Genomic DNA, 25,252 nt, shown 5'->3' on the forward strand with positions numbered 1-25,252 from the left:
AAGTGAAAAATCATAGCTTTTAAAATCAATTATATATCAAGAAAACTGGAAATTATGCTTCAAGTCTATACAGTAATGTAATTTCTTATTCAAAATTGAAATGACAAAATTCCCTAGCGTAACACTACTTAACTTTAGCATGTAACTTGAGAACTCTGGATAAATACTGTGTAAGTATGTGATTTGGTGATGCAATACCTACTTGAAAAGACCTTCACAGATATGGGTTGTTTCTGCTGTATAGTTTGCGTGTGATTAAATCTTGCGTAGCAGATATAGTCCTCCCGGGTGTCTTCTGGTTGTACATTAGAAAAATAAAGATCTCCATTTAGACCTTGGGAAACTCTTTCACTTTGAGGCAGCCTTTGGAAAGCTAAGGGAAAGAAAGAACACATTTATGCTAAATATAATTGACACACTTTATTATTATGATCTGCAGACTCCATATTCATTCAATTACACTTGTTTGTGCCTTGGTACATGTACAGACATTTCTAAGCTTCCTGATGAGATCCCTTGTCTACCCATTCTTCCCCAGTGGGTTAATCTACAACTTACGTTAAGATCTCCAGCTGCTTTTGGCTTCATGCTTTTGGGCTGTATGGCTGCTTGTTTCCTCTGTTCTACAGAAATGGAAATTCACTGGATTTTTAACTCAGAGGGAAACTTCACCATCTGTGGTTTTGGTAAGCAACGACATACTACATAGAAAAACCGCAAAAAGTCAATTGCTTAAGAAACAAACTCACCATTATCCATCCAAAATATGATAGGTGGTGGCAAGCCAACAGGAGGTCTGCAGTGCAGTACTAGTGAATCACCTTCGCGAACATGATTTGGTTCCAGCTTTTCTTTTGTCCACAAAGGCGATCCTACAGAAAGTGATTTTGACATACACACAAACTTTGCATTGGCAAAAACTCAAAAATTTAAAGGGAAAATGCACAAAGTACTCCAGAGAAATGAAAGAACTACATCCATCAGAATGTTAAATCCTTTCATGTTTGCTAAAGTTGTTATTTTTGTTCTTTATGTTTTCTTGGAAGAAGAGTACAGCAATGATTTATTGAAAGTATAATCAACTGATTCAAATTATTTTGTCTGCTCACTAAAGGTTTTATAACAGTATCTTGCAAATTTTTTACTATAATGAAAAGAAAGGTGATGTACTAAAATAGCAAAAGAGGTAGACATTTCTGAAGCAGTATTATACACACTCTCTTTAACTAAGATGTGAGAACAGCACATACTAAGCTGAGAAGCTTGAAAATTAAACTGAGATAAAGCTTGTAAAAAGCTGTAGAAACAATCTACCATTAATCAAAAAATTTTAGATTCCTTTTAGTTCAGATCTGTTATGTTTTAAAGCTATTACAAAAACTATGGAGTACAGACTTCATAAACAGAAAAAAAATTGTGGTCATCAATTATGTCACCCATGTCAACAAATTATCCTTAAAGCCTTACAATATTTTATTCAAGCAGCTTGTGTCATACATACAACTCAGTTTTAAACATCATAAGGTTAGCCAGATGTATCAAGAAAAAAATAAAAATAAAAATAAAATTTCAAAAATTAAAATTAAATTTTTGTAAAAAAACATATTTGAGAGAACCTGTAATACAGTAGTATACCTAAGTATTAGAAAATAGGCAATAACTTCTAGCATGGTCATTTGGATGACTGAAATTTTAAGACAGGAAAACAAAAAGGCAAAAAGTTCATAAGCAAGTAAGAAAACCAAAGTGTTTCACACTTTATGAACATTAAGAGCTTTACTTACTAGAAGGCCTTATAACGATATTGTTGGAAATGGCTGCTCCTCGTTCATTCCTTGCTGTACATTGGTAAACTCCCTCATATGCTTCTGCTTTCCCACCATTCATAATATTTATGACAAGAGTCCCTGAATTTGGTTTCATTGTTACCTGTGCATCTTTATCTATATCAAAATGAGTTCCATTCCGTGTCCAGGAGAAGCTAAAACAATAAAAACAAAAAGAAAATTTTATTCTTAGCTCCTTTTTGTAGACTGTATGAAGAAAAAGAAGAAAAATCCATTAACAAAAATACATATTATTTTTTCATTAGCAGATAAGTAAGACTAGTTCCCAAACTAAATTAACTAATAAAGCAATACAGAAATTTTACTATAAGAAATCTGGCAATATTTTAAGATAATAGATTTGGCTGAACATATTTACAAGAGCTATTTCAAAGTTAATTTTTTTTTTTTAAAAATACATTAAAAATTTCTGAGGTTAATCATACATGGAAAATAACTGATTTCCTTTCTACTCAAAATGATGCAGTAACATCTGCAAGAACTGATATTGCTAAAGCTGCATTAGCATTTCCATTATAAAACCTATTGTTGAAAGGGTTTATAAACCTGTCTTTCAAAACTTGCTAAGGGCTGAAATGTGTCATCTCAGGCCCCAGCAGGAGACCATTTATTTTAATTGGTTTGGTGATTTTGAAGTTATGCAAGTGAATTAAAGACTGCGGTGAGTCTGAGTCCTTTTCACTATTCTAATGCAAACATAATTCTCTAATAGAAATTATATAGTCTGAGAGCCTTTATTTGACCTAGTAAATTTATACCGATACTACTCAAAACAAGAGATATCTTGAAAACAGTCTTTAAAAATGAAGACTGATAGAACTCATAAAAAATTGTCAAGAAGCAGAGGTTCACAGTCTACAACTTAAACCATAAACACCACTTTCTTACTTATGCTCCATTTATGGTCAGAAGTATAGTTACAGAGAGCTTGACCAACACCTATGAAGTGCTGAGCACTCCCAGCTTCAAACCCTGTGAACAGCAGTTTTTGTACATGTTACATTCCAGCTTCAGAATCTTAAGCACAAACACATTTTGTGCTGGTTAGAATGTTCCTAAAGTATAAATGTAAATGGCACCAGAAAAGCTCAGATTCTAACAGACTCAAATTGTGCGTTGACCTTCTGCAGCAGGACTGGACATGATATTTGCACCTTGTGTTGGGGGAGAGAAGAACTGGACCTGCAGCAGTGCTGCACCCCAATGCAGCGTTTTTGGGAGGACTACCATGCATTGTGAACTAACAGTGAACCGCTTTCTTACAACTTTGCAGGTGAAGTTTCATAATGTGGGGTTTCCATTACCAATAATATTAAGAATGCAATAAAGTGTAACGTAGATTCAAATGAGAGGTGGAAAAAGTGGAACAAACCCCTGAATTTGGGATGAGTGACAGTCAGTCTTTGCTGCTCTAGCTATAGGTAGCAGCACATCCACAAACCTTTATGCCAGGTGCCCTCACCAACACGGTTATCACACTGATATCACACAATTCACACTGTGGGTTGAGAAAGTCCATGTTCTCCTAGTTCTTCCATACTCTTAGGCCAATAAAAGCAAAAAAAAAAAAAAAAAAAAAGCTACTAACCTAGGAGGTGGCTTTCCTTTGGCTTCACACTGTATTACAATATTCTCTCGAGGGTCAACAATGTAATCTTTTGGAGATTGCTGAGTTATCGTAGGAGGTTGTGACACTTCATTATGAAATACAACAAAGAGAGATGATTTCAACAATATTTTCAAAGTATTACCATGACACTTTTGTAAGCAAAGAAATAAGAACTGCAGTTAGGAACAAAATCATTGACAGAAGAGTGGGATTAAAGTATCCTTTGTATCAGGAGGCTGAAGCTCTCTACCCTTGTAAATCAGTGTAGCTATACTAACTTCCAGCTGAGCTATCCTGATTTACAGTGGATGAAGATCTTGGCCAAAACATTTAATGAAAAGATCATTTCTATACCTCAGCTTTCAACAGGAAGGACACTCAAATTCTAAGTCCAACAAATCTGAAATCGAGAGTTGCAAGACATAAACCTCCACAAAATGGTTTTTTACCACACAGAAGGAAAAAATATAAAAAATATACATTGCTTTGTGCTTCTAAACATTTTGCATATTTTCGAATTCTCTGTGAGAGAGACCTTTCCACACATTTATTTTCCTTAAGATATTGCATTAATCTACAAAGCATGCTTTTAAGAACTACTTTTCAGGAGTAAAGAATGTGTTATAAGCAAAATACGCTGTTAAAAATGACAAAAATAGTTTCCAAATAAAGTAAACATGTAGGAAAAGTAAAGCACCAATTCCCCTTAAGAAATCCATTAAAAATATAGTCTTGTGAACTGTCCCAGGAGAAGCAATCATTTAACATTTGTCATTTTTCAAGTACTATAAAACAAGTAGTACAGGACAAAATTGGTTCACCTGACAAAGTAGTTGGTGTCTACCTATGGTAATTTATAGCCTATTACCATTATCTATGCCCATTTTTGCATTAAAAAACACTGTGATACTAAGATAGTGAGAAAGGTGTCTTCCTCAACACTATTCATATGTTTATAGTTTAGTATCACCTAAATAAACCTGTTTAATAATATGCCCATGAACATCCCTGTCTAAGTGCTGTAAATCAGCTGTCCAGCAATACCATTTGCCTGGGCTTTGGGGTAATTTCTAGTCACTGGAACAAAATATTTCAATCATTAGAGTTAGCTGTGTTCTCATGCCTCACTCCAGACAGTTAAAATTCTACCAACTGGGATTTTTATTTAAGTCTTGCTTAAGGATACCATTACACATTAAGTACTCCTTTGCACAGACAGAGGTAGTTGTCTGTAAAACTCTACCTGCAAGAAACAGCAATGAAAAGAAATCAGATCATGGAACCATAACAAAACACAGCAGCCAAGCAGAACAGAGCAGGCCACAGAGAACTGGGTTCTGCTCCTCACTGCACAGGGGAGAAGCTTTGAAAGAGGAAGGCAACATTTTTACATGATGCCTTTGTGTGTATTTCTTTAGGAGTACTTGAAGGCAGTCCTTTTCCCTCTCAGAGGCATTTCTCAGGGTCAGTATATATCAGATGCTTACTTGGGAAAAGCAAATTCACCCTGAAAAAGGATATGACACAAACACTGCCCAGCCTACAGGATATTCCATCTGATGCACATCAAAGACCTGCAATCTCCACTGCTGTGTTAGGGACTGCACTTAAAACTGATTAAATTAACCATAAAACTAAAGCTAAGTTAGAACCCATAAAATATGAGGTCTACTTAAATAGCTATACCCACTGAGGATATAAAAATATGTCAAATCAGATATGCAAAATAGTACAAAAGTACATATATTCCAATAAATCTTTTATCAAATATATTTACTCCTGAAAGTAGTAATAAAACACTGCACAAGCTGATATTGAGTGAAGATTTTAATGTTCAAATAGCACACCATCAAAAATCACACAATTAATTTATCTGGAATATCAGAATGTTGTTTTATGTACATTAGTATTTCCTGAACACTGCATGCATAAAACATCCAGACATAGCAAACCAAATTATCAACAAGATGTCAGAATCACACATTTTTGGACTGCAAATTCAATTTGCAGCACAATCTGTTTTAATTTTCAGCAGCACGCAGCCTATTTTTAGTGAAGAGTAACTTACATTCTTCTAGAAGTTTTGCTTTTATTCCCACATCAGAATCAGCAGTTGAATGGACAAATGGAGATTAAAGAGAAACATGTGTTAGTGAAGAGAAAATTAGCAATTTTGAGAGGGAAGAGAAGTATCTCTGACAAGTACATTGGTCACCATTAAAAAGAAAACATTTAAAACATTCAGCACTGCAACCCATGCAGCGACGCCTGAAATTCCAACGACAATTTCCACTGCGTCAGATATTACTACATTTATCTTAAAGCTCTTGGCATGAGAAACTTTCCTGAAGTGTTGACTTTTTAAAGGCAACCATGCTATGTGATTTTGGCATTGCAAGGACATAAAACAATAATACTGAGGTGACAGCAGCAAATTACAATTAATGGAGTGTACTACGCTCATGCTGCAGTCAAAATCAATCCACCCATATGATCACATGGAAGAACAAAGAGAATGCTCCAGGCTAAAATTACTCTTGTAAAGACAAAAGCATCTAATTCTACTCAACAGACTTGCAACTCTTTTTGGTTTGAAAAATAACTAAACAAAAATAATCATCTGAACTGCCAGATCTTTATTGCTTAATTCCAATGTTTTGCATAAACATAAATTTATGTCTCTTTACCAATAGGCCAAATGTCCCTGAGTCCCCTACACTTTCAGTCATTCCTGGCCTGCTTTGAGGAGACACTGACTAGGAACTACTGAACTTGCTATCAACAGGGATTTCTAACCTGGAGGAAATCTAAATATTGAACCAATCAAGTATGTTCTCACCACCAGGTCTCTATGGTGGATATTCAGGGAAGACCCACAACAAAATCTAAGTCCTTCCCTTGTGGTGCTCTCCCACAGACCATTCCCATCATTATTTATGAAAGCAATACCATTATTCTAGATATAATTTCCGGCTAAAAATTCAAGGATGTGACTTTATCAGACCTCACAAACTCATTAAGAATGAAGTAAAAGGGAATTAAATTCTCAGTACAGAATTAAAATGATACATCCAAAAGGGCTATTCATTTTTGTCTATTGATGCATTTCTGGTAAATTTAACCCAAAATCTTGCTCTTAAGACAACAATATTAAAGAGGTGCAGAATTTATATTAGTTGCTAAACTACAAGATAGGTTTAAAAGACTATTTATAGCCTGCAAAGATGTTTAAGGAGAAAAATTAAGTTTCAAAAATAACACATTCATTTATTCATCAAATTTTCAAAGCCTTCCTTAATCCACAGCTTATTCCTCTAAGGGCATTTACAACACAACAAGTTGGATGTGATTCAGATATATTGATTTTGTTACAGAAATACAGGTCATTGGTTTGACAGGCTTGTAAAATGCAAGGGGAAAAAAAAAACCACCAAAGCACTTGCAATGTATGTCAATGATTATTAAAGAAAGACATGCATTTCCGGAAGGAAGGAAGGTATCAAAACCACAGGGGTAAAGAAAACCATGCAAATTAGAATCACAGGCAAATTTACTGATGTATTAATCCATCAATTAAACCCCAGCCCTAATGTTCTCTTCCCTGGAAATTATTTTAACAAATGAATCATCACTGAGAGGTGCAACATGGTTCACTGAATTCTGAAAATGTGATCATGTTCATCTTAGAAAGAAAACAGCAACCTGAAACATGAGTGATTTAATAAAATTAGTTATTGAGAATATAAAATGCAGCAGCTACCATTGCTTCGTTTTCAGCATGGAGTGCTACCTTCAAGGTTCCCCACTAACATAGTCTTATATCAGACAAGAACTTCAGATTGTGGGATTTCCCCACCTCATGTGTTAATACTGGAGTTCCCTGCCCAGCACATTTCTAACATGTTTTTAAGTGAAAGTTCTTAACTGTTTTCAGGCACTACTTAAGACATCTAAGAGCCTTACCCTTTTGCATAAAAAAAAAAAAAAAAAAGAAAGATGCTTTGAGTGTCTGAATTTTAGGTATTTTAATTTCTTACTAGCTGTCATATCAGCTTGTGGGAACCTCTTCTCTGTAGGTAAGTGATTCCTTACAGCCACTAGGAATTGTCCTGGGATTTTTAAAAAATTATCAACATGATCTTAATTTCACAAATAATTAGCATTTAGCAGGGCTTTTCTGGCCTTCTTCAGTTTGATCAAACAAAAGCACACTGAAGTGTAAGTAGGATTCTGCGAGAATCCTGCGTTGCACCTCCTCAGCTGAACAATGTAACTCATTTTATATGCACAGGTTTTGAAAATCTTCAGTAAGTCAGTGTAAATATTCATAAGGTCCTGTTAATCAGGACTTTAATAGTGTAACCAAACACACTATTTTTAGCTCCATGTTGGAGTTATCTTCAGCTTCCTACAGAAATTATTTAATTATGCTTCCATTATTCTGCACGTATTTATCAGGTTAGTACTTACAGTCAAGAGGTACATCCAGTGCAGAAATAATTTGGCACAGAAAGAGGACCAGCGAAGTTTTGCTTGTAGGTATGCTCATCTTTTTCATCATGATTTTGGGCTGTACTGAGTAAATCACACTTGAAGAATGAAGTTCAACTTCGTAAGACTAGATAGCTTGCAGTAGTTATGTAGGTATAGACAAGAAACCTGATAAATAAAAAACAAAAGAATGATATGCAGATATAATGGAGAGTTAAATAATCACATGCATCTTAATATTATGAAACACAAGCAGTCTAAATACTATATCTAAAGATAAGAGTTATACCATGCATTCTACTGAAATCCAAGAAATTCACAAGTTCTTAGGTCATCTAGATGACCTTTCTTAAAGAAGCTAGTGAAGAACTCCTACAACCTTATTGAACAGAAATACAAATGCCTCTCCTAAGAAGGATAAAGCATCAGTCAGTTCATCTAGTTAAAAAAAGAGTATATACTAAAGATAACAGTCCTCTGAAGTAAATTTAGAGGATTAAAGCTCTGAATGCCCACCTAGTCTCTCCTTCAAACACCCTGCACCATTCTTGGAAAGAGGCATTTTAGGCATCTACTCCAATGAAAACATGTCAAGCCATGAATTTGCCAAGTAAACTGTGGAATCTTTCTGCAGCTTTGAGTTAGGTATCCCAGCATCTTGCAGCTTTGGAACTCTTTCTAATAAGACAGCTGTAGACTGAATACAGAAGACTTCATGAAGGTGCAAAGGTGCTACAGTGTACTGTACCTAGGCTCCTGTTTCTGGATATCTGATTCCTCTCAAAATAGGTAACATCAAAATGCTTTGTCATTTCTAGCCTGAAACCAAAATATAATTAACTGTAAGCATATTCTCAAACTCTTCTCCTCCTTTCATATGTGACAAACTGTTGGAAATGAAACTTAAGTTCTTTGAAAAGTGTCAGATTTCCCCCCTCAGCCAAGCATGAGAGATCACATTAGCCATGCAGAATGATTCTGGTTCCCTTCTTATTTGCTGCATTCAGGACCAAGCTGTAGTTGAGAATGTTGGAGGAGTGAAAACTATCTGCCCGCAAGCCCCATGAGCATCACCAGTGACCTACAAAGAGCTATGCAGCCCTAGAAACCCAAACAGTGCTTGCACAATGCACTCTCAGTGAATGAACATCCACTGAGAAAGTACTTCCCAGATGGATCAGAAAGTTCACAGTGACTAATTCACCTTGAAGAGAACACTTGCTTAGCTCTGGCTACAGATATGAAACACAAAGCTATCCACCAGGAGTTAAAGCTGCAAAGAAGCAGCTACATTACAAACGTTAAATTAAGAATTGTTTGTGCTTCCTGAAGTTACTTAAGCCAGTCTATGGTAAGAATTTCCCTCAATTTTCACATTACAGAAGAAATTATGCCTCTTAATTGCTGCTGTAAATTATCTTTCTCTTTGTACAGTCCTCTGAGCAAGACTGGAATTAGAAAATAGAATTGAGATGTGGAGCTCTACTTCTCATCCTAACCTGATTCTTACTATCACTATCTGCAAAACAGATTTTTCTTTCAAAACAAGAATATTCCAGTAGGTTAAAGTTCTAGACATGTACTACTTGGAGTTGTTGGGAACTGCTGACTGGGCATCACGGGACAGGGCAAGCTGCTTATTGACATTCCAAACTATCTCTAGGACTGCATACTGTAATGTAACGACTAATTATTTATCATGGCAGATTAGAAAAATTACAAAACACATCAGAAGAGAGGACACCATAGTTCTGTATAATTATTTATACAAACTGGAACTGCACAAGCAGTCAAGGTGGCATGCCAACCCAAAAAATACTCAGAAAGGGGTTCAGACGTAGAAGGAAAGCATGAAAAATACTCAGACTTTCCTAGAAAAACAAACTGAACTTTGCTACATTTTAAATAAGCACCCTAAATTGCTTGGGGTTGATCTGGGAAAGGTGAGAAGTGTTTTCCCTATCCCATTTTGGCACATACAGTTTACTACACTCCTGCTGCAGCGAGCAAGGGGAAGGAGTAGAGCTTCTGTCAAGAGTGCCTGAGAACACTCCAGCATGTTTCCTGCAATGAAGTGCACTCCAGAAAAGCTGATTTTATTCCAGCAACCACAGCTGTCTACTCTTCTCAGTTAAACTAGGTTCTCACCCACTGTTCTCCTGATTAATATGTCGTCTCCTTATTACAGTATCACTGCAATTATCAAGGTGCCCTCTCTGTGCCATGACCTGGGATTTACAGGATACTCTTTGAAGTATTGCACGCACAAGTGAACCTTGACTTCTATTGTTTCTTCTCCATGCAACATTTCAGTTCTCCTTCCAAAACCCTGAAAACCTGATTATCCACTTTATTGTCTTGTTCTTTCGACATGTAAAATGAGTATTACAGTGATTTGAGAGCATTGTAAAATCAAACTGCATTTGCTTTGAACAAGTACAAATGAATACACAAGCACTGATGAATCAGTCAGGGGCAATTAAAATGATTGGGAAAGTAATACTCTTGAGAAATTGTCTCATATTGTCTACCTCTGCTACTGCAAAGTTCCAGTTGGATACCAATTGAATCTACTGCTGGGATGTTTGGATATAATATGGGAATTCAACCTCAGAGAGCCAATGTTCCCAAAGGGTTTGTGACAGAATATTACTGGAAATGATTTTAGGTTCGTCAGCACAACTGGGTGCTCTTGCTGAATATATTCAAGATTAAATCTGGCATAATTTAGTATGAATACAACAGCTGCTATGTAGAACTAAACATTGCTTTGACATAGCATTATCTGCTACAAAACAAGGACAGGCCTCTAAGCACAGATCAATGTAAAGGCTTCAACTGCGAAACCTGAAAAATTTTACAGCAGATTGACTTTTCCTCCAGATAATTTATTTACGATCTCTTGTAACTGAGACATTTTTTTCAACCTTTTCATAGGAAAACACATGTATTGTGACAGTTTGGTCAGGAGTTTGCTCACCAATCTGTACAAAATATGATTTTCTATACATGCATACCTCTGTACTTAACAAAGTGTCACTTGGTATGACTTCTGTGCTTCTTGATGAGATGCTAACTAACAACATGGACTAAGGGTTGAAGCTATGGGATACCAAACAGGAGTCGAGTTAAATAGAAATGCATAGGCAAAGTGCAAGAGTATTTCATCAAAAAGTGTAATTTCAGAAGGTAAGGGTTTTAGGTACTTATTACAAAAGAACCAGGATCAAGTGAGAGAGATTGACCTTTTTTTCACTTGGAAAAAACCCCCAAACAAACAAACAAAAAATTACTTTTTAAAAATGACCCACAGAAAGCCACAATTAGAACGAATGAAGGCAACTGAGGTGAGCCTGAGGTAGACTATATGGCAGAATATTAAGACACAGTTGGCTCCCAGTGGTCTCTTCACTGGGACCATTTGGCTATAAACAGCAAAACCACATACTTCACAAACACTGAAGGAGCTAGGAAAAACAACATGTATATGGAAGGGATAATTTGGAAGGCAGAATTCAAGATTCTTTTTGTACATCAAAAGGGACAAGAATCTCCTTGATTTTAAGAGCTCAAGAAAAAATGAAACACAGAATTGTTAAGGTTGGAAAAGACCTTTAAGATCACCAAGCCTAACTATCAGCCCAGCACAGCCAAGTCCAACACTTCACTATGTTTCTAAGTGCCACAGCTACGTGTGTTTAATTACCTCCAGGGATGAGAGCTCAAGCACTTCCCTGAGATGCCTGTTCCAGTGCTTCATAATTGTTTCAGCAAAGAATTTTTTCCTAATATTTAATCTAACCCTTCTCTGTTCTCTCTTGTCCTTTTGCCAGCTACTTGGGAGAAGACACTGGTACATCATGGGTTACATACTTCCCCTCTACTGAAGGAGTGTCCATCCTACCTACTCACTCTGACACTCCCTGAATTGTGTCCTGGCACCATAGAATTACAATTGGGTCAGGTCAGTATTTGCCAAAGAGAGTGTTAACAAGTGAACAGTATCCATGGCTGTAGAGCAAACAACCACACACCCACGCATGCACACACAGAGGATATTTCACTATGCTACACCAGTACTGAGTAATACTGATTTCTGATTGGAATATTAATACAGACAGACACACTATCAATTGACACCTCAAAGCTGAGTCAATTGAGGCTCCAAATGACAGAGAGGACACATTTTTCCTCTGGCTATCTTCAACAGAAGCATACAACAAGTTTAATTTCCTTGTAAGTGCTGCTGCAATATTTCTTTTTGAGGATGTAAGAGTGTAAGGAAGTGTGTTTACTGAAATTCAACCTAGTGCAAAGTTAGACAGCATTTTCTAAACTTAATATTGTTTCACAGACATTTGATGCACCAATGATTATGCATTTCTCTTCAATTACATTATTTTTAAGACAAAACGGTCTTTAGAAATGTGAACAGAAACCAAGGTCAGTGTAAGAAATGTGAAAGGGTTATTAAATTGCATGACAGAATAACTGGAATATTTCATACACATTAGGGAAAAAAGCATTATCTTCTATATAAACATGATTGAATTAATGCAGTACAAGTTAGACACTGGAGATTAGAGAAAAACTATTACTTAGCAAAAAACTTCCTCTGCCTCATTTGTCTAATGCCTCTATTTTTTTTCTCACAATGAAAGACAGATATAATTAGAATATAGGAAAAATAAACAGTTTTCAAGGAAATTTATTTCATAGCAGTCTTATATCCACAGAAACATGAAAAGCTATTTCAAATGGCATAAATGTATTTAATGATTTGTACATTTTAAAAAAGAGTTGAAGATTATAATCAAAAAGCACAAAATGCTTGTTTTTGAGGACAACAGCAATACCTTTATCACTTAATAGAAGGTCTTTACAGGACTTATGTGTTTTACACAACTATGGTAACTATGCAAGTATTAATAAGATGATTTAAAATATTTTAGAACAAATGGTTTCAAATTTCACCCTCCTTTTTAGGTTATCTTGTATTTTCAATAATAGGCCACATAAAAAACACTAATTAGAAACAACTATTTAATTAAAATCTATCAAATAAGAACAGGTAACAATGGACTTAGCATTATACTACCTAAGCAGCAAAGACACAGCACTACTAAAAACACTAATGCTGTATAACAAGAATAATTCTAACAGTTTTTATGGAGGTAGTATGACATAATAGACTAAACACTCAGGTAGGTGTTGCCAGACCCAAGTAGTACTCAAAATTCTGCTCTTGAATAATCTTGCAGTCCATTCAGTCCCAACTGGTTTGCTTTCCCCATCCATCTCTTACCTATTAGATGTAAATTATCCAAGCTATGATCTATTTCCAGATAGCTGGTCTTAATCTACTTACCACAGGACACATAGCTTTAGAGTGTCTGAACAGAGGTGCCAATAAAAAGAAATAACTTAAAACTTTCTAAAAGCACACCTGTCAACCCAGGACAGGTTTGTCATGGTTTGACAACACCACATTAGAAATATTTCTCATCCTTTAGAACCCTGCTTTCCTCCAAGTTTTTAAGTTGTCACAATCTACTATAAATCTATCCTTTAAAGTCACCAGGGAATACTAAATCATCTTCTGTGATCTCCTGTTTATGAAGCTTAAGCCCATTGCTTTGGATTTGGCTACACTGTAAATGTTATAGGGACATCCATTTAAAGAGAACTGGATGAAAAATAAACTACACAGACAGAACTCTTGAATTCAACAAGATCTCCTCAGGACTAATTCAGATGCTTCAGATACTTATTAGGGTTAGATGTTTATATGCACTTAGCCATTTTCAAGCTATTCTGACAAAGGCAGATACCCTTGTGTGCCACACTCTAAATGTTCTCAGCAGTTCTATATACAGCAAAAAATCATCAGCCTGGTTACACTCCTGAACTGCCACTACACTCAGCATTATGATTTTGGCTCTGAGAATGTACTTAAGCATTCATAGTGGTCTCCTTCCTTTCCACAATCCAGACACAATTTACAGTCTCTCTACCGTCACTCTCTATTTTCAACTATGGGAAAGACACTTAGTCCATGAAACTTCTTTACTGACAATCCTACATTAAGACCTGCCAACTGGTTTGTTATTCATCAAAGTCTGGTCTGTTTTGTTACATAGTTCAATTCATGTTTTTATTAATTGCTTTCACGTGGCAGTAAGTGAAATGCTTTTCAAAGTCTTTTACACTGACACCATCTTATCAAACTTGTAATTTTACCAGATATTAAAATATTAAAATCAAGCTTTCGTCAATCATTTGTTTTACAAGCTCTATTTTCCATAAAACTCTGAGCAGAATCAATTTTACTCAAGGCCTTTAATTCCCTATCAGCTGAGTCCCCAATCAGCTTTTTCCATATGTTCACTGTGATTTATATCAGGCTATACTTACCCTGCTCAATCTGCTTGTCTGTTCTGAATCTGGGCAGAACACCAGCTCTCTTCCAGTCTTAAGGAACATATTAAAAATGAAAACCTGTGAACCAGATATCTTCCCTACTGGTACCTCTGGAGCTCACAGGTAGGCCCATGACACCTAGACTTGCTGAATGACATAAAATTATGTATCTTCAACACATATTATACAATATCTACTAATGGTTACTACGACTAAAGAGGCTTTCCATCCTAATATGATGCATCATAATTTTTTTCCAATTAATCATGTTACTTGAAATAATATAAGACCATGTTACTTGTAATAATATAACAACATAAGAAAACAGTGTTTCTGTTTCTAAGACTTGGTCCTATTAAAAAAACCCACATATTTGCCCAGTTGTCTCCACCATGGAAATGACCAACACATCTGCCATGAGAACATGCCTAAAATTTCATAGCTGCTAGCTGGATCTCTTTGGTAGATCACTATGAACAGTGGGAAACAGCTAAACAAAGCAGAGATAGGGGTCCTTAAAAATTCCACTCTTATTTCAACTATCTGCTCAAGAAATACAACCTATGAGCATGAAAAAATGCAGGGGAAAAAACCCAAACAACTAAACACAGAGGTCAAATATCTAATTACGGGCTGCAGGTAAGCCTGTAAATTCAGTCATGTGTCACAGACTTGAATCCTTAAAGCAGCAACTAAGAGTTGATTTTTAAAACAATGGAGCAAGGCTAATACGTGCTTTTACAGTTGTCTTACATATTCCCTGAAGGCCTATATTGGATTTGGCCCTTTTGAGGATTTAAACAGAGCAGCACTTGCTTTTTAGATCCTGCTCAGCTTAAATTATAAACTGCTTTGGCTGGGGTGCCTATAGGCATGGCCAAGCAAAGCTGTGGATAGTCCTCAAATAGGTAGGTAAGCCTAGTAAGCCTGGCAAGTTTAGATGCCCCCAGAATCAAATCAGCATCTGAACAGCACTTTTGTACTGCAGATTTAAACAGATGTCTCAGTCTTGCTTGGGTCCTTTCTGGTGTCCTAAATACTTGACTGGATTCAGATTCTCTTACCTTTTTAATCCCCTCACACAGAAATTATGGACTAGAGCACACAACTAATGGTATAGTGACATCTATTTCAGCAGTCCTTTAGATTCATGACAGCCTGAACAAACACACATCATCTCTTATGCATGTATACATACTTTACTGTCTTTCAAAGACTTGGCTGAGATGTTTGAGTTGAGAGTAACTTTGCAAATCTGCTGAAGACCATGAGTTTACAAAGGAGTGAAAAGGTAACTCGCATCAATTTAGAGAGAGCTAGTTTGGCTTGAAGTAAGTGACTAAATATGGGGATCAAGAAGAAGAAAGAATTCTGCTTGACCATTAAAATTCCAAGTAAGTTAGAAAGAATTCAGAGTAAGTGAGAGAAAATAAACTAAGAAAACACATTTTTATGGCTCGTGGATGGTAAAAACAGGTACCTAGATGATGGTATCATTAGGATAGTTCTTCATGCTTTGACACTTTTGGAGCATGCAAATGATCTCGTCGCTCTTTAAGTACAAATAATGCAGCACAAACTTCAACAAGACAAACATTTTCAAGTAGCCCATCTCTTTCCCTCTGAAAGGTTTTGCAATAGAATAAAACAGTGCTATAAGAAAAAATATCCATGTATTATCAGCCTGCTTTGACAGCCATACCATAGTGAAGTGGTGAGTGAAGCCATACCCTGAGTGAAGACTCCCAGTTCAGTTCCTTGTAAATATGCAAAGAGGATGCTCAGCTGAAATACTCCCTGAAATATTAATTTCTTTACCTGGAAGATGTGATGAAATGGACTTCTTTTTTATTTTCCTAATTTTTTTCTACCCATCAGAATTCAGTGCATGGGTTTCAGAGCTACCTAAGAAGAAGGTAATAGACTCTGTATTACACTGGTTAATTGTCTCTGCATCCCTACAGCTAACCCCAAAAGCACTGACTGTCCAGAAGTATTCCTGCAGTCCTGGAGATATTCTTGAGAAAACCATATTGTGTAAAAGAGCAGGATCTGATTCACAGACTGCAACTCCTCCCTGGGGGAAGTAGAGCAGAAACCACTAATATTAGTATGAAATGCTGGAATAGTTATGCTAAAGAGGAGGTCACTCAGAACAGGGACACTGCCAGAAAGGAAGGACTAAGGCATTCTGTCAGATATAAAACCCTAACAAGTACATGAACAAAGGAGGGTAAACAGCACAGAGAGAACAAACTACCAACTCCAGCTAGCTGCCCTGGGTACATTTTTTGGTGATGGGCATTGGGAACTAGCCACCTATGTGCAACACCTATTCAACAGGTAAAAGTTAGCCTGTTTGCTCATTTAATTTGAAATAATTCTGTCAAAGTAGTTACAATTACACCTGTTATCTGCCCACCATTAAAAACTGTAATGAACAGAGAACTGTGATACAAACACTTCAACACTATAGAAATATTCTTGCCTCTCTAAAAGCGAGAGTTGATAATCTTCACAATTATTATAGCTGTGCAAATGAAGTCTGTTCCTGCTTTACACAGCACTAATTCATGCTGCCACTGCTCCCAAGAGAATTATGTGAAACCTAAGTAAATGAACCGACTTATAATTTGTTTGCAGATATCACCAGTGTTGTGATACATTTCATAACCAGGTCACTGTGCTCAGGAATGCTGCTGAGGATCATATGTGCAGGGGTGAATAGTGTCCTAACAATGGTTGGAAAGAATTTGCCTATTTCAAGACTTTCAGACAGTAATTTCTGAAGTGATTTTTACCACATCTTTAAGTAAGCAACTCTGATTTCTCCTCATTCTCAAATAATTCACAACAACTCACAAAGTTCTGATTAATTTCATCACCATCAGAAAACCTTCCTTCTGCAGCTAGACACCTCAATTCTATAGATAAAATAAAGCAGGGAAGATTCAAGTTTTCTTTTTTCTCGGCTGGCTTTGTTTTTCTTTTTTTTTTTTTTTTTTTTTTTTTTTTTTTTTTTAACCGGAATTCAAGTTTTCTTTTTTCTCTGCTGCCTTTGTTTTTCTTTTTTTTTTTTTTTTTTTTTCTTGAACCTCCACCCAGCTCTAGTGAGGCCACATCTGGAATGCTGTGCCCAGTTCTGGGCTCCTCAGGACAAGAGAGACATGGGAGCTCCTGGAGCAGGTCCCAGAGAGGGTGACAAAGGTGATTAAGGGGTTAGAACATCTCTCCTACATGTCAAGGCTGAGGGAGCTGGGCCTGCTCAGCCTGGAGAAGGGACAACTGAGAGGGGACCTCGTCAATATCTGGAACTGTTAGTTCATGGAGCAGATCATCTTGAGTGCCATCATGTGTCACATACAGGACAACCAGGGGTTCAGGACCAGTCAACAGGGATTTAGGAAAAGTAGGTCCTGCTTGAGCAACCTGAGCTCCTTGTACGACAAGGTGACCCACTTAGTGGATGACAGAAAGACTGTGAATGTTGCCTAGTAGACAAGCCTTTGATACTGTTTCCCACAGCATTATCCTGGAGAAACTGGCTTCCCAGGACTTGGATGGGCATACACTTTGCTGAGTAAAAGCCTGTCTGGATGGCTGGGCTCAGGGAGTGGTGGTGAATGGCAGTGAGTTGGCAGGCAGGCACCAGTGGCGCTCCCCAGGGCTCAGTACTGGGGCTCAGCCTGTTCAGTACCTTCATCAATGATCTGGACAGGGGATCAAGTGCACCCTCAGTGAGTTTGCAGGCAACACCAAGCGGGGTGGGAGCGTTGATCTGCTGGAAGGAAGGCAGGCCCTGCAGAGGGATCTGGATCGATGGGCCAGGCCAGTCACATGAGGTTCAACAAGGCCCAGTGCCAGGTCCTGCCCTTGGGTCACAACAACCCCAGGCAGTGCTACAGGCTAGGGGAAGAGCGGCTGGAAAGCAGCCCGGTGGAAAAGGATCTGGGAGTTTTGGCCAGCAGCCATTTGAACATGAGCCAGCTGCCCGAGAAGGCCAATGGCACCTGGCCTGTATCAGCAAGAGTGTGGCCAGCAAGGGCAGTGATTGTTCGTTGCCCTGTACTCAGCACTGGTGAAGCTGTACCTTGAATCCCATGTTCAGTTTTGGGCCCCTCACTACAAGCAAGACATTGAGGGGCTGGAGTGTATCCAGAGAAGGGCAATGAGGCTGGTGAAGGGTCTGGAGCACAGATGTGATGAGGAGGAGCTGAGGGAGCTGGGGCTGTTTAGCCTGGAGAAAAGCAGGCTGAAGTGGAACCTTATGAAAAGAGGTTCCAACAAGGTGGAGGTTGGCCTCCTTGCCCAAGTAACATGAGATAGGAAAAATGAAATTGCCTTAAGCTGTGCCAGGAGAGATTTAGATTGCATATTAGAACAATTTCTTACTGAAAGGGCAGTCAAGCACTGGAACAGATTGCCCAGAGAAGTGGCTTAGTCACCATGCCTGGAGGTATTTAAAAGACGTGTACACGTGGCACTTTGTGACATAGTTTAGTGGCAGACTTGACAGTGCTGCATTAATGGTTGGATGTGATGATCTTAGAGGTCCTTTCCAACCAAACCCATTCTGTGATACTATTATTCTGTAAGAATGAACATTTTCAGTTCAGAGCAGGGTAAGTACCTTGGATCAAAACTTCGGAAGCACAGATGACATTTTGGATGAACCAGCATTGCACCTGTTATTACTTCCCCCCACAGTCTACTCTTATTCAGAAAGCTTTCCATTTATTACTATGTTTTTCTTCTTGTTTAAAACAAACTATGTGATTTTAGCCAGTTTTACGGACACTGACTATTAAACCACATCTGTTCAAATGAATAGACACATGTAATGTCATTTTAGTGGGAAGGCTTCAAGTAACAGATACAGTTTACTAAAATTCATATTTTTAGTATTTATCCTTCATTTTGCCAGTGTTATTCAATCAAATCTGGCTTCATTTGGCTTAATTAAATCTTGGTTTGATTAAGATGTGTTCTGTCTGTACTGCAGCTGATTCTGCTAACTTTCTGTTCTCCAGCCAGTTCTGTTTCTTGTACCTTCATTATCAAAGGCCAAGAAAAGAGAATTTATTAAAAAAACATAAATTAATGTCTATTTTTACGCATTTCACATTTATGTAAATGTGAACAATTTCTCTGATAATATGATGTTAAAGGATTAGTATGGCTTTTAAATGAATGTATTTTTTAGTTTAATGTATCAAAAATAAAACCCAGCGGCTTAATTCTCACAATAAATCTTACATTTCTAATAGAGTTTTAAAACATCATTAAAAAACTGAAGCCTAAATGGGATGTACTAACCTACATTTCCATGCTGGTGCTCTTTCATTTCAAATACATTTTATACGTTAAGAATATTTTCAATTTCTCATTTAAAGGAATCAGAGAAGTCATTTAACACCACTGAAATAATGTAATTTCAGGTGCAATTTAAGCAAGCAGAATAGAACAAAGCACGTAACTAGAGCCTGAGTATGCCTTTTTATAAAATCATTAATTTAAACCTTAAGGGTAAAAAAAGCTCATTTATTCATCAAGAAGTTAATCCAGTTTGTTCCCTAACTAGGAAAATTTTTTTGCCTTTTTTTTTGTATGTCTATGCTATTCATTAATGAAACAAAAAAATTTCACCCAAGACTTCAGATCTATTATGTAAGTAAACATTACACTCTGATGAAAAAATTTACATTGTTCACAGAATCATTTGAATTTCACATTCATATTACCACTGAGAGGATAAAGAGAATTTCTCTCATATTGCTGTGTTCACTATTTTCTTTGACTTTTTAAAATTAATTTATCCTTTACTTCAAAATCTCAAATGCAAACAACACACACGGCAAGAATAGTACATTTTTCTGTGTAAATTAAGCCTACCATATTCTTCACACCAATGGATGACAAAAATCTTTTTTCCATTAGAAGTTCTCTCTCTCTCTCATATGAATACTATTCTAAGCATATATGATATCCTCCCACGAAATACTAAATATTGAATTACAGAAAGATTCTTCAAGGTGAAGGAAAAAGCATTGCAAGAGGAAAACACAATACAAAATCCCAAAATAACAACAAAAAATATTATTGAAATTCTGTCATTAGTACTGCAAAAGCACTTCACTACACAACTTGTAAACCAGACTGTAAATTGGTACCAGTAAACTGATAAGCATATTATTTTATCCACAATAGAGAAGGAGTACATTTAATGATTCAAAAATAAAAAGAGTTTATTTACTTACATACATATACAATATTTGTATTACACAATGAGGCTTCCAAAGTAATACCTGCTTGTTATGACAGTATGTCTAGGCAGAGAAATGAGATAGCACTGAAATGAATTGAATTCCTAGTTCATGAAAAAGCACTGATTTATAATTATGTATACATCTTCTTTCCAAACTACCATTTTTTCCTAAGCCTATGCTCAATTTCTAGACATACACAAAAAATGAAAATCTGATTTCTCTTCAATTACCCAGGTACACTAAGAACAATTTATCACAGCACAACTATTAAAAACTTTTCAATTCAATTTTGCCAGCTCTAATCTCTTTTGCAGTTGTAACATCTAATGCACCTTTTTCATGCAAATGCAGTATCAAATATGAACATTTCAGAAAGAAAAACTCAAGAAACTATAACAGTGAAGGCACCTTAAAAGTGAAAATAAATCACTCCTCATTAACTTTGATTACTTCAAACACTTGGCTACGCTTTATAGTCTTTATAAATTACCTTACTCTTTGAGGCAATTTTCAGTCAAGCCAGTCATAGTTAGAATAACAGTGTATATCAAGGCAGCTTGTCAGTCAGACCCTTCTCCTTCACACATCTTGAAATATTGATCCTTCAAAGAAAATACAAAAGACTGTTCACTCAACTCTCAAGCAACACCTGCAGGTAATACAGCCATATTAACACAACACTGTTTTGGATTTCAGCACGTAAAGAACGAAAAATTGCTATAAATCAACATTAAAGGCCAAAATTATTTTCTCAGGCATGCTAATTTGAATTGAGACAGACGCTGTTGTCCCAGGATTTTTAATTTTACATTAAATTGCCTTACTGCTTATACACTAGAGAAACTGTAATATAACTAAAACCAGAAAGTACTCTTTAATCTTTAATATATAATTAAATTTTGGTGGTTTTTCAATTTATCCAGAGATATAGTACCATTAAAAACTGTGCTTTGTTGTACTCATTTTAATCAAATGTTATTTTAATTGGGTCTGTAAGGACATGTAGAAACTACTGCACCATAGGGAAGAAAGTAATTTTTGATCTTCTGTTCTTACATCTCTGAAACCAGCCTTGTTTGCAGTCTCACCTTTAACTTCCCTTCAGGCACTATTCCCTAGGGTTCCACAGCTTCAATTCCCAATTCAGATTTGCTCAAAAGAATAATGTATCTCAAAGCAGTACTTCTGGGAATCAAAACATATGGAAATGGGGATGTCTTACCAAATTTTCCATATGTTCTATGGGAAGAAGTTGAAACCTAAGGTTGGGCTCCTGGGAAATGCTTCACAGACCACATGGACATAGCACAAACAAAAAGGCAGCTCTACCCACCAGGTGGGTTCCTGATGTTTATGAAGGTGCCACCATACCAGCACACTACAGAACTGGAGGGCCTCCTTCCAAAAAGGAGCAAGAAATCAAGACAAGACCTTCCTTAGACAAGCAGCTGTGAATGGACAGCATCCCTCCTTCCCTAACCCTGATCTCTCCTAAGCACCATTCCTTCTAGAAGACAGAAAGGGGCTGCCTTTCCTTCCTTCACAAAAGCTGTAAGCTAGCCAGCACCACCAGAATGACAGAAAAGCTATTCTCCACACTGCTGAGTGCAGCCATGTATGATGAGGAAGGGTGATGGGAAATAAAGCCCAACATGGGAAAAAGCCTTAATCAGACCTTGAATAAGAACAGTCTACCTCATACTGAAGAAGAGGGTTTGAGACATGGCTTTTCTTACAGTCAGAATACTAAAATAATAAATCAATAATACACTTGTAACAGAATTCAGTTACAATAGCTAAGACTGGCTGGCAAATCTAGGCTGCAAAATTTGGGCAGCCCCTCTTCTAGTCCTCCTTCTTTCCTTACAGGAACTCAACTCAAGCTGTTTCACAGCAATCATTTGATAAGTAGTTCACCAGTTTCTAGCTTAAACAATAAGTTAAATTCATAAGTATATTCTACAGTTCAGTTAGGTTCAAATTTTCCAGGCAACATTTAACTTTAAATTAAAAGCTTCACTTCCTGTCAGAGTCAAATTTAAGGCAGCAAATCAACTTTCATCTCTAAATGCATGAAAACAATGTCTCATTCAAGACATATAAAAAAGTTCCAAGGATGAGGGTGCGGGGAATGTGTTGAGGTTTTCTACATTTGCGGGTTTGGTTGGGGTTTTCTTTGTTTTGTTGGGGTTTTGCACTGAGTTTTATACAGAATTGGATCAAATTTATGAAAGGGGTTATATCAAGTTGGCTGCCTGTGCAGCAGTCACTAGACAGCAATGAGCAAAGAAACCACTGCAAGGTTCCTCTTCCCAGAGGAAAAAAGCAGACATCAGGCATATTTAGGGATTTTCAGCAGGATATATGAATACTTTTCCTATAAACCTGAATAGCAGAAAAAGGAAAAAATCTGTGTCTCCTTTAAGATTTATATAATGAAGAGTTTTGGTTTTCTCACATTTGAAATGTGAATGGAACACAAAGCCAACCAGGCTTTTTGTACCCCATATCACTATTTTAAAAATGTGTACAAGTTTTCACAGTGCATCACAGGGATCTCTGCATTCATACTCATGACACATTTTTAACTTCACAACTCATTCTGTAACAGGAGCTGGTTTCTTTAAAAAGGAGTCACTTGGAAGCATTGTCAATGAAATCAGAGAAGGTAAAGATGAAATAAGACCTTTTCTCACTCTTCTTTAATCTTGATAGTGAGTTCCCAGCATAAGGCTGGGTCCAACACATTAAATGGATTTTCACATATAATGCTTGCTGCTGGGTAGTTGCCAGGTAAGATAATACATTTCTGCTTAATTAAACCACGTTCCTTTTTTTTCCACAGCAGCTGACAATCTTGGCTATTTTCAATGCTACAAGATTCACATCAGTATATGCTGGGAAAAGTATGATACACCTTTTGTTTAATGTCAAAAACCAGTTTTTCCAGACATAAAATCAAGATTGGCATGACCAAGACTCTCTGAACTTCACACATAAGTTTTCTCACATATTTAATCAGAGGATGTTTACCCTAAGTCATTACACTGGTTTGGCAGAGATATTGAATGTCATGGGGAAAACAGAAAGAGGAAGGAAAGACTCAAATATTTAAAATGGACAGAAGTTATTAAACTATTGTTTTAACAAAATGAACACTTCAGTGTATTTGAGTCAAGACACCTGCACCAAAAAATCCCCCAGTTCAAAAATCTGAGTTCAGAAAACAAATAAAATTAAACCTGAATGAACTTGACTGCTGGGTCTATAAATGAATTCATCTATACAACTGGTTTTGCAACTATAAAAGCATTAAGGGCCAGGTTAGAAAAGCAGTTTCCCCTTTATTTGCCACTGTAATCTCTTGATCACTGAAGTACTTTATCAGAAGGTACTTTTCAGTACTTACATCTTTCATATACCCTAAACAACTCCTGGTATGAAAAACAGGAAGGTTCACAGAGTCTTGAACAATGACTTCTTCTTTGGGTGGCGGGGTGGAGTCACAGAATTATGTAGGGAAGTTATTTCCACAAATTAAAATAGAACCTTTGTGTGTGTGTGTGTGTGTGTGTGTGTGTGTGTGTGTGTGAAGGGATGGAATTAGGGCCACCCATTCCCTGGCTATACTCCCTTATTTTTGCAAGAACAGACCTTAGCGTTCTCTCCAGCATTTCCTTTTATTTAAATGAAAAAGTTGGCACTTTATTTAAGGGTGGATTTTCCCACTAGACTTGCTCTGATCTAAAGAGAAGTAGCTGTCAAGAAGATATTAAGAGGTCCTGAGCTCTTCTGCTCCTCACTGCAAGCTCCTGCCCTCTCCCCTCACATTTAAGAATTGTAGCATCCCAAGCGAGCTACATCAGTTCATTGATCCAAGAGACAGCAAACCTCTGCAAGAAAAGATTAGGTTTTGACATGACAGGGACTTCCTCAAAGGAACTACCTCTTTGGGATAACAGCCTGAAATTAAACAAGGTAAAACAGCATGTGAAACTGTATCCCCAGCCTAAGTCTTCATGGATGCGAGCTGAATGCAATACTGAAGTATTCCCATCACTCTCTGATGGCTGACTCTCTTCCTTCCTACTTAAGCATTGGCAAGAAATACTCTGCAAAACCAAGGACAATTACTTCTGAACTAGAGTCAAACATCTGAAAATGGATATGTATTATTAATTTTAAAAATCAAATAAAGATCCCAGTATCTCTGACTTAATCCATTTGACTCAATGAACAGTGAGTCAGCAACATTCACTGATTTTTCAAATCACTACCAAGTATATAAAAGTTAAAATATTTTCCTCAAAGACAGCCTCCCAAATAGGCTTTCTTTTCACTTACTTTGCAAGAACTTCTCAGAACTGCAGACTTACTGCTTTTCCCAAAGAATTCTGTCACAGTCTTCAAATTTTGTTTATGCTTGGCTTTTTCCATTCAGACTAATCAGCCATCCAGTATTTTGAACAGCTGATTATTCTGAATGACTTTCATTCAGACATTCTTTTCCATGACCTTCAGCAAGGACACAGTTTCTCCACGTCTAGGATTCCCAGCCATACTTTCTTTTTAGACTGCTTTGCACTAAAGCATCCCATTTCCTTCCAGATAGCAAAACT

The 25,252-nt window shown here is 36.9% G+C and overlaps 1 protein-coding gene across 22 annotated transcripts in view; it reads right to left on the reverse strand.

The window, feature by feature from the left end:
- NRCAM (neuronal cell adhesion molecule) overlaps window positions 1-25,252 on the reverse strand; it is a 143,372-nt gene that overhangs the window by 58,045 nt on the left and 60,075 nt on the right. For 21 of the 22 annotated variants that reach the window (XM_041471548.1, XM_041471544.1, XM_041471545.1 and 18 more), the window contains exons 1-6: window positions 7,927-7,972; window positions 5,525-5,542; window positions 3,436-3,541; window positions 1,785-1,981; window positions 750-872; window positions 203-373 (exon numbers count right to left, since the gene is read on the reverse strand). In XM_041471548.1, the coding sequence (XP_041327482.1) occupies window positions 203-373; window positions 750-872; window positions 1,785-1,923 (433 nt within the window). In that variant the 5' untranslated portion in view covers window positions 1,924-1,981; window positions 3,436-3,541; window positions 5,525-5,542; window positions 7,927-7,972. Of the gene's footprint in view, window positions 1-202; window positions 374-749; window positions 873-1,784; window positions 1,982-3,435; window positions 3,542-5,524; window positions 5,543-7,926; window positions 8,116-25,252 lie in introns of those variants that run through there. The other variant, XM_041471527.1, reaches the window with a different exon arrangement.

Source organism: Pyrgilauda ruficollis, unplaced genomic scaffold (assembly GCF_017590135.1).
Source record: "Pyrgilauda ruficollis isolate IOZ18807 unplaced genomic scaffold, ASM1759013v1 scaffold27, whole genome shotgun sequence".
Classification (NCBI taxonomy): domain Eukaryota; kingdom Metazoa; phylum Chordata; class Aves; order Passeriformes; family Passeridae; genus Pyrgilauda; species Pyrgilauda ruficollis.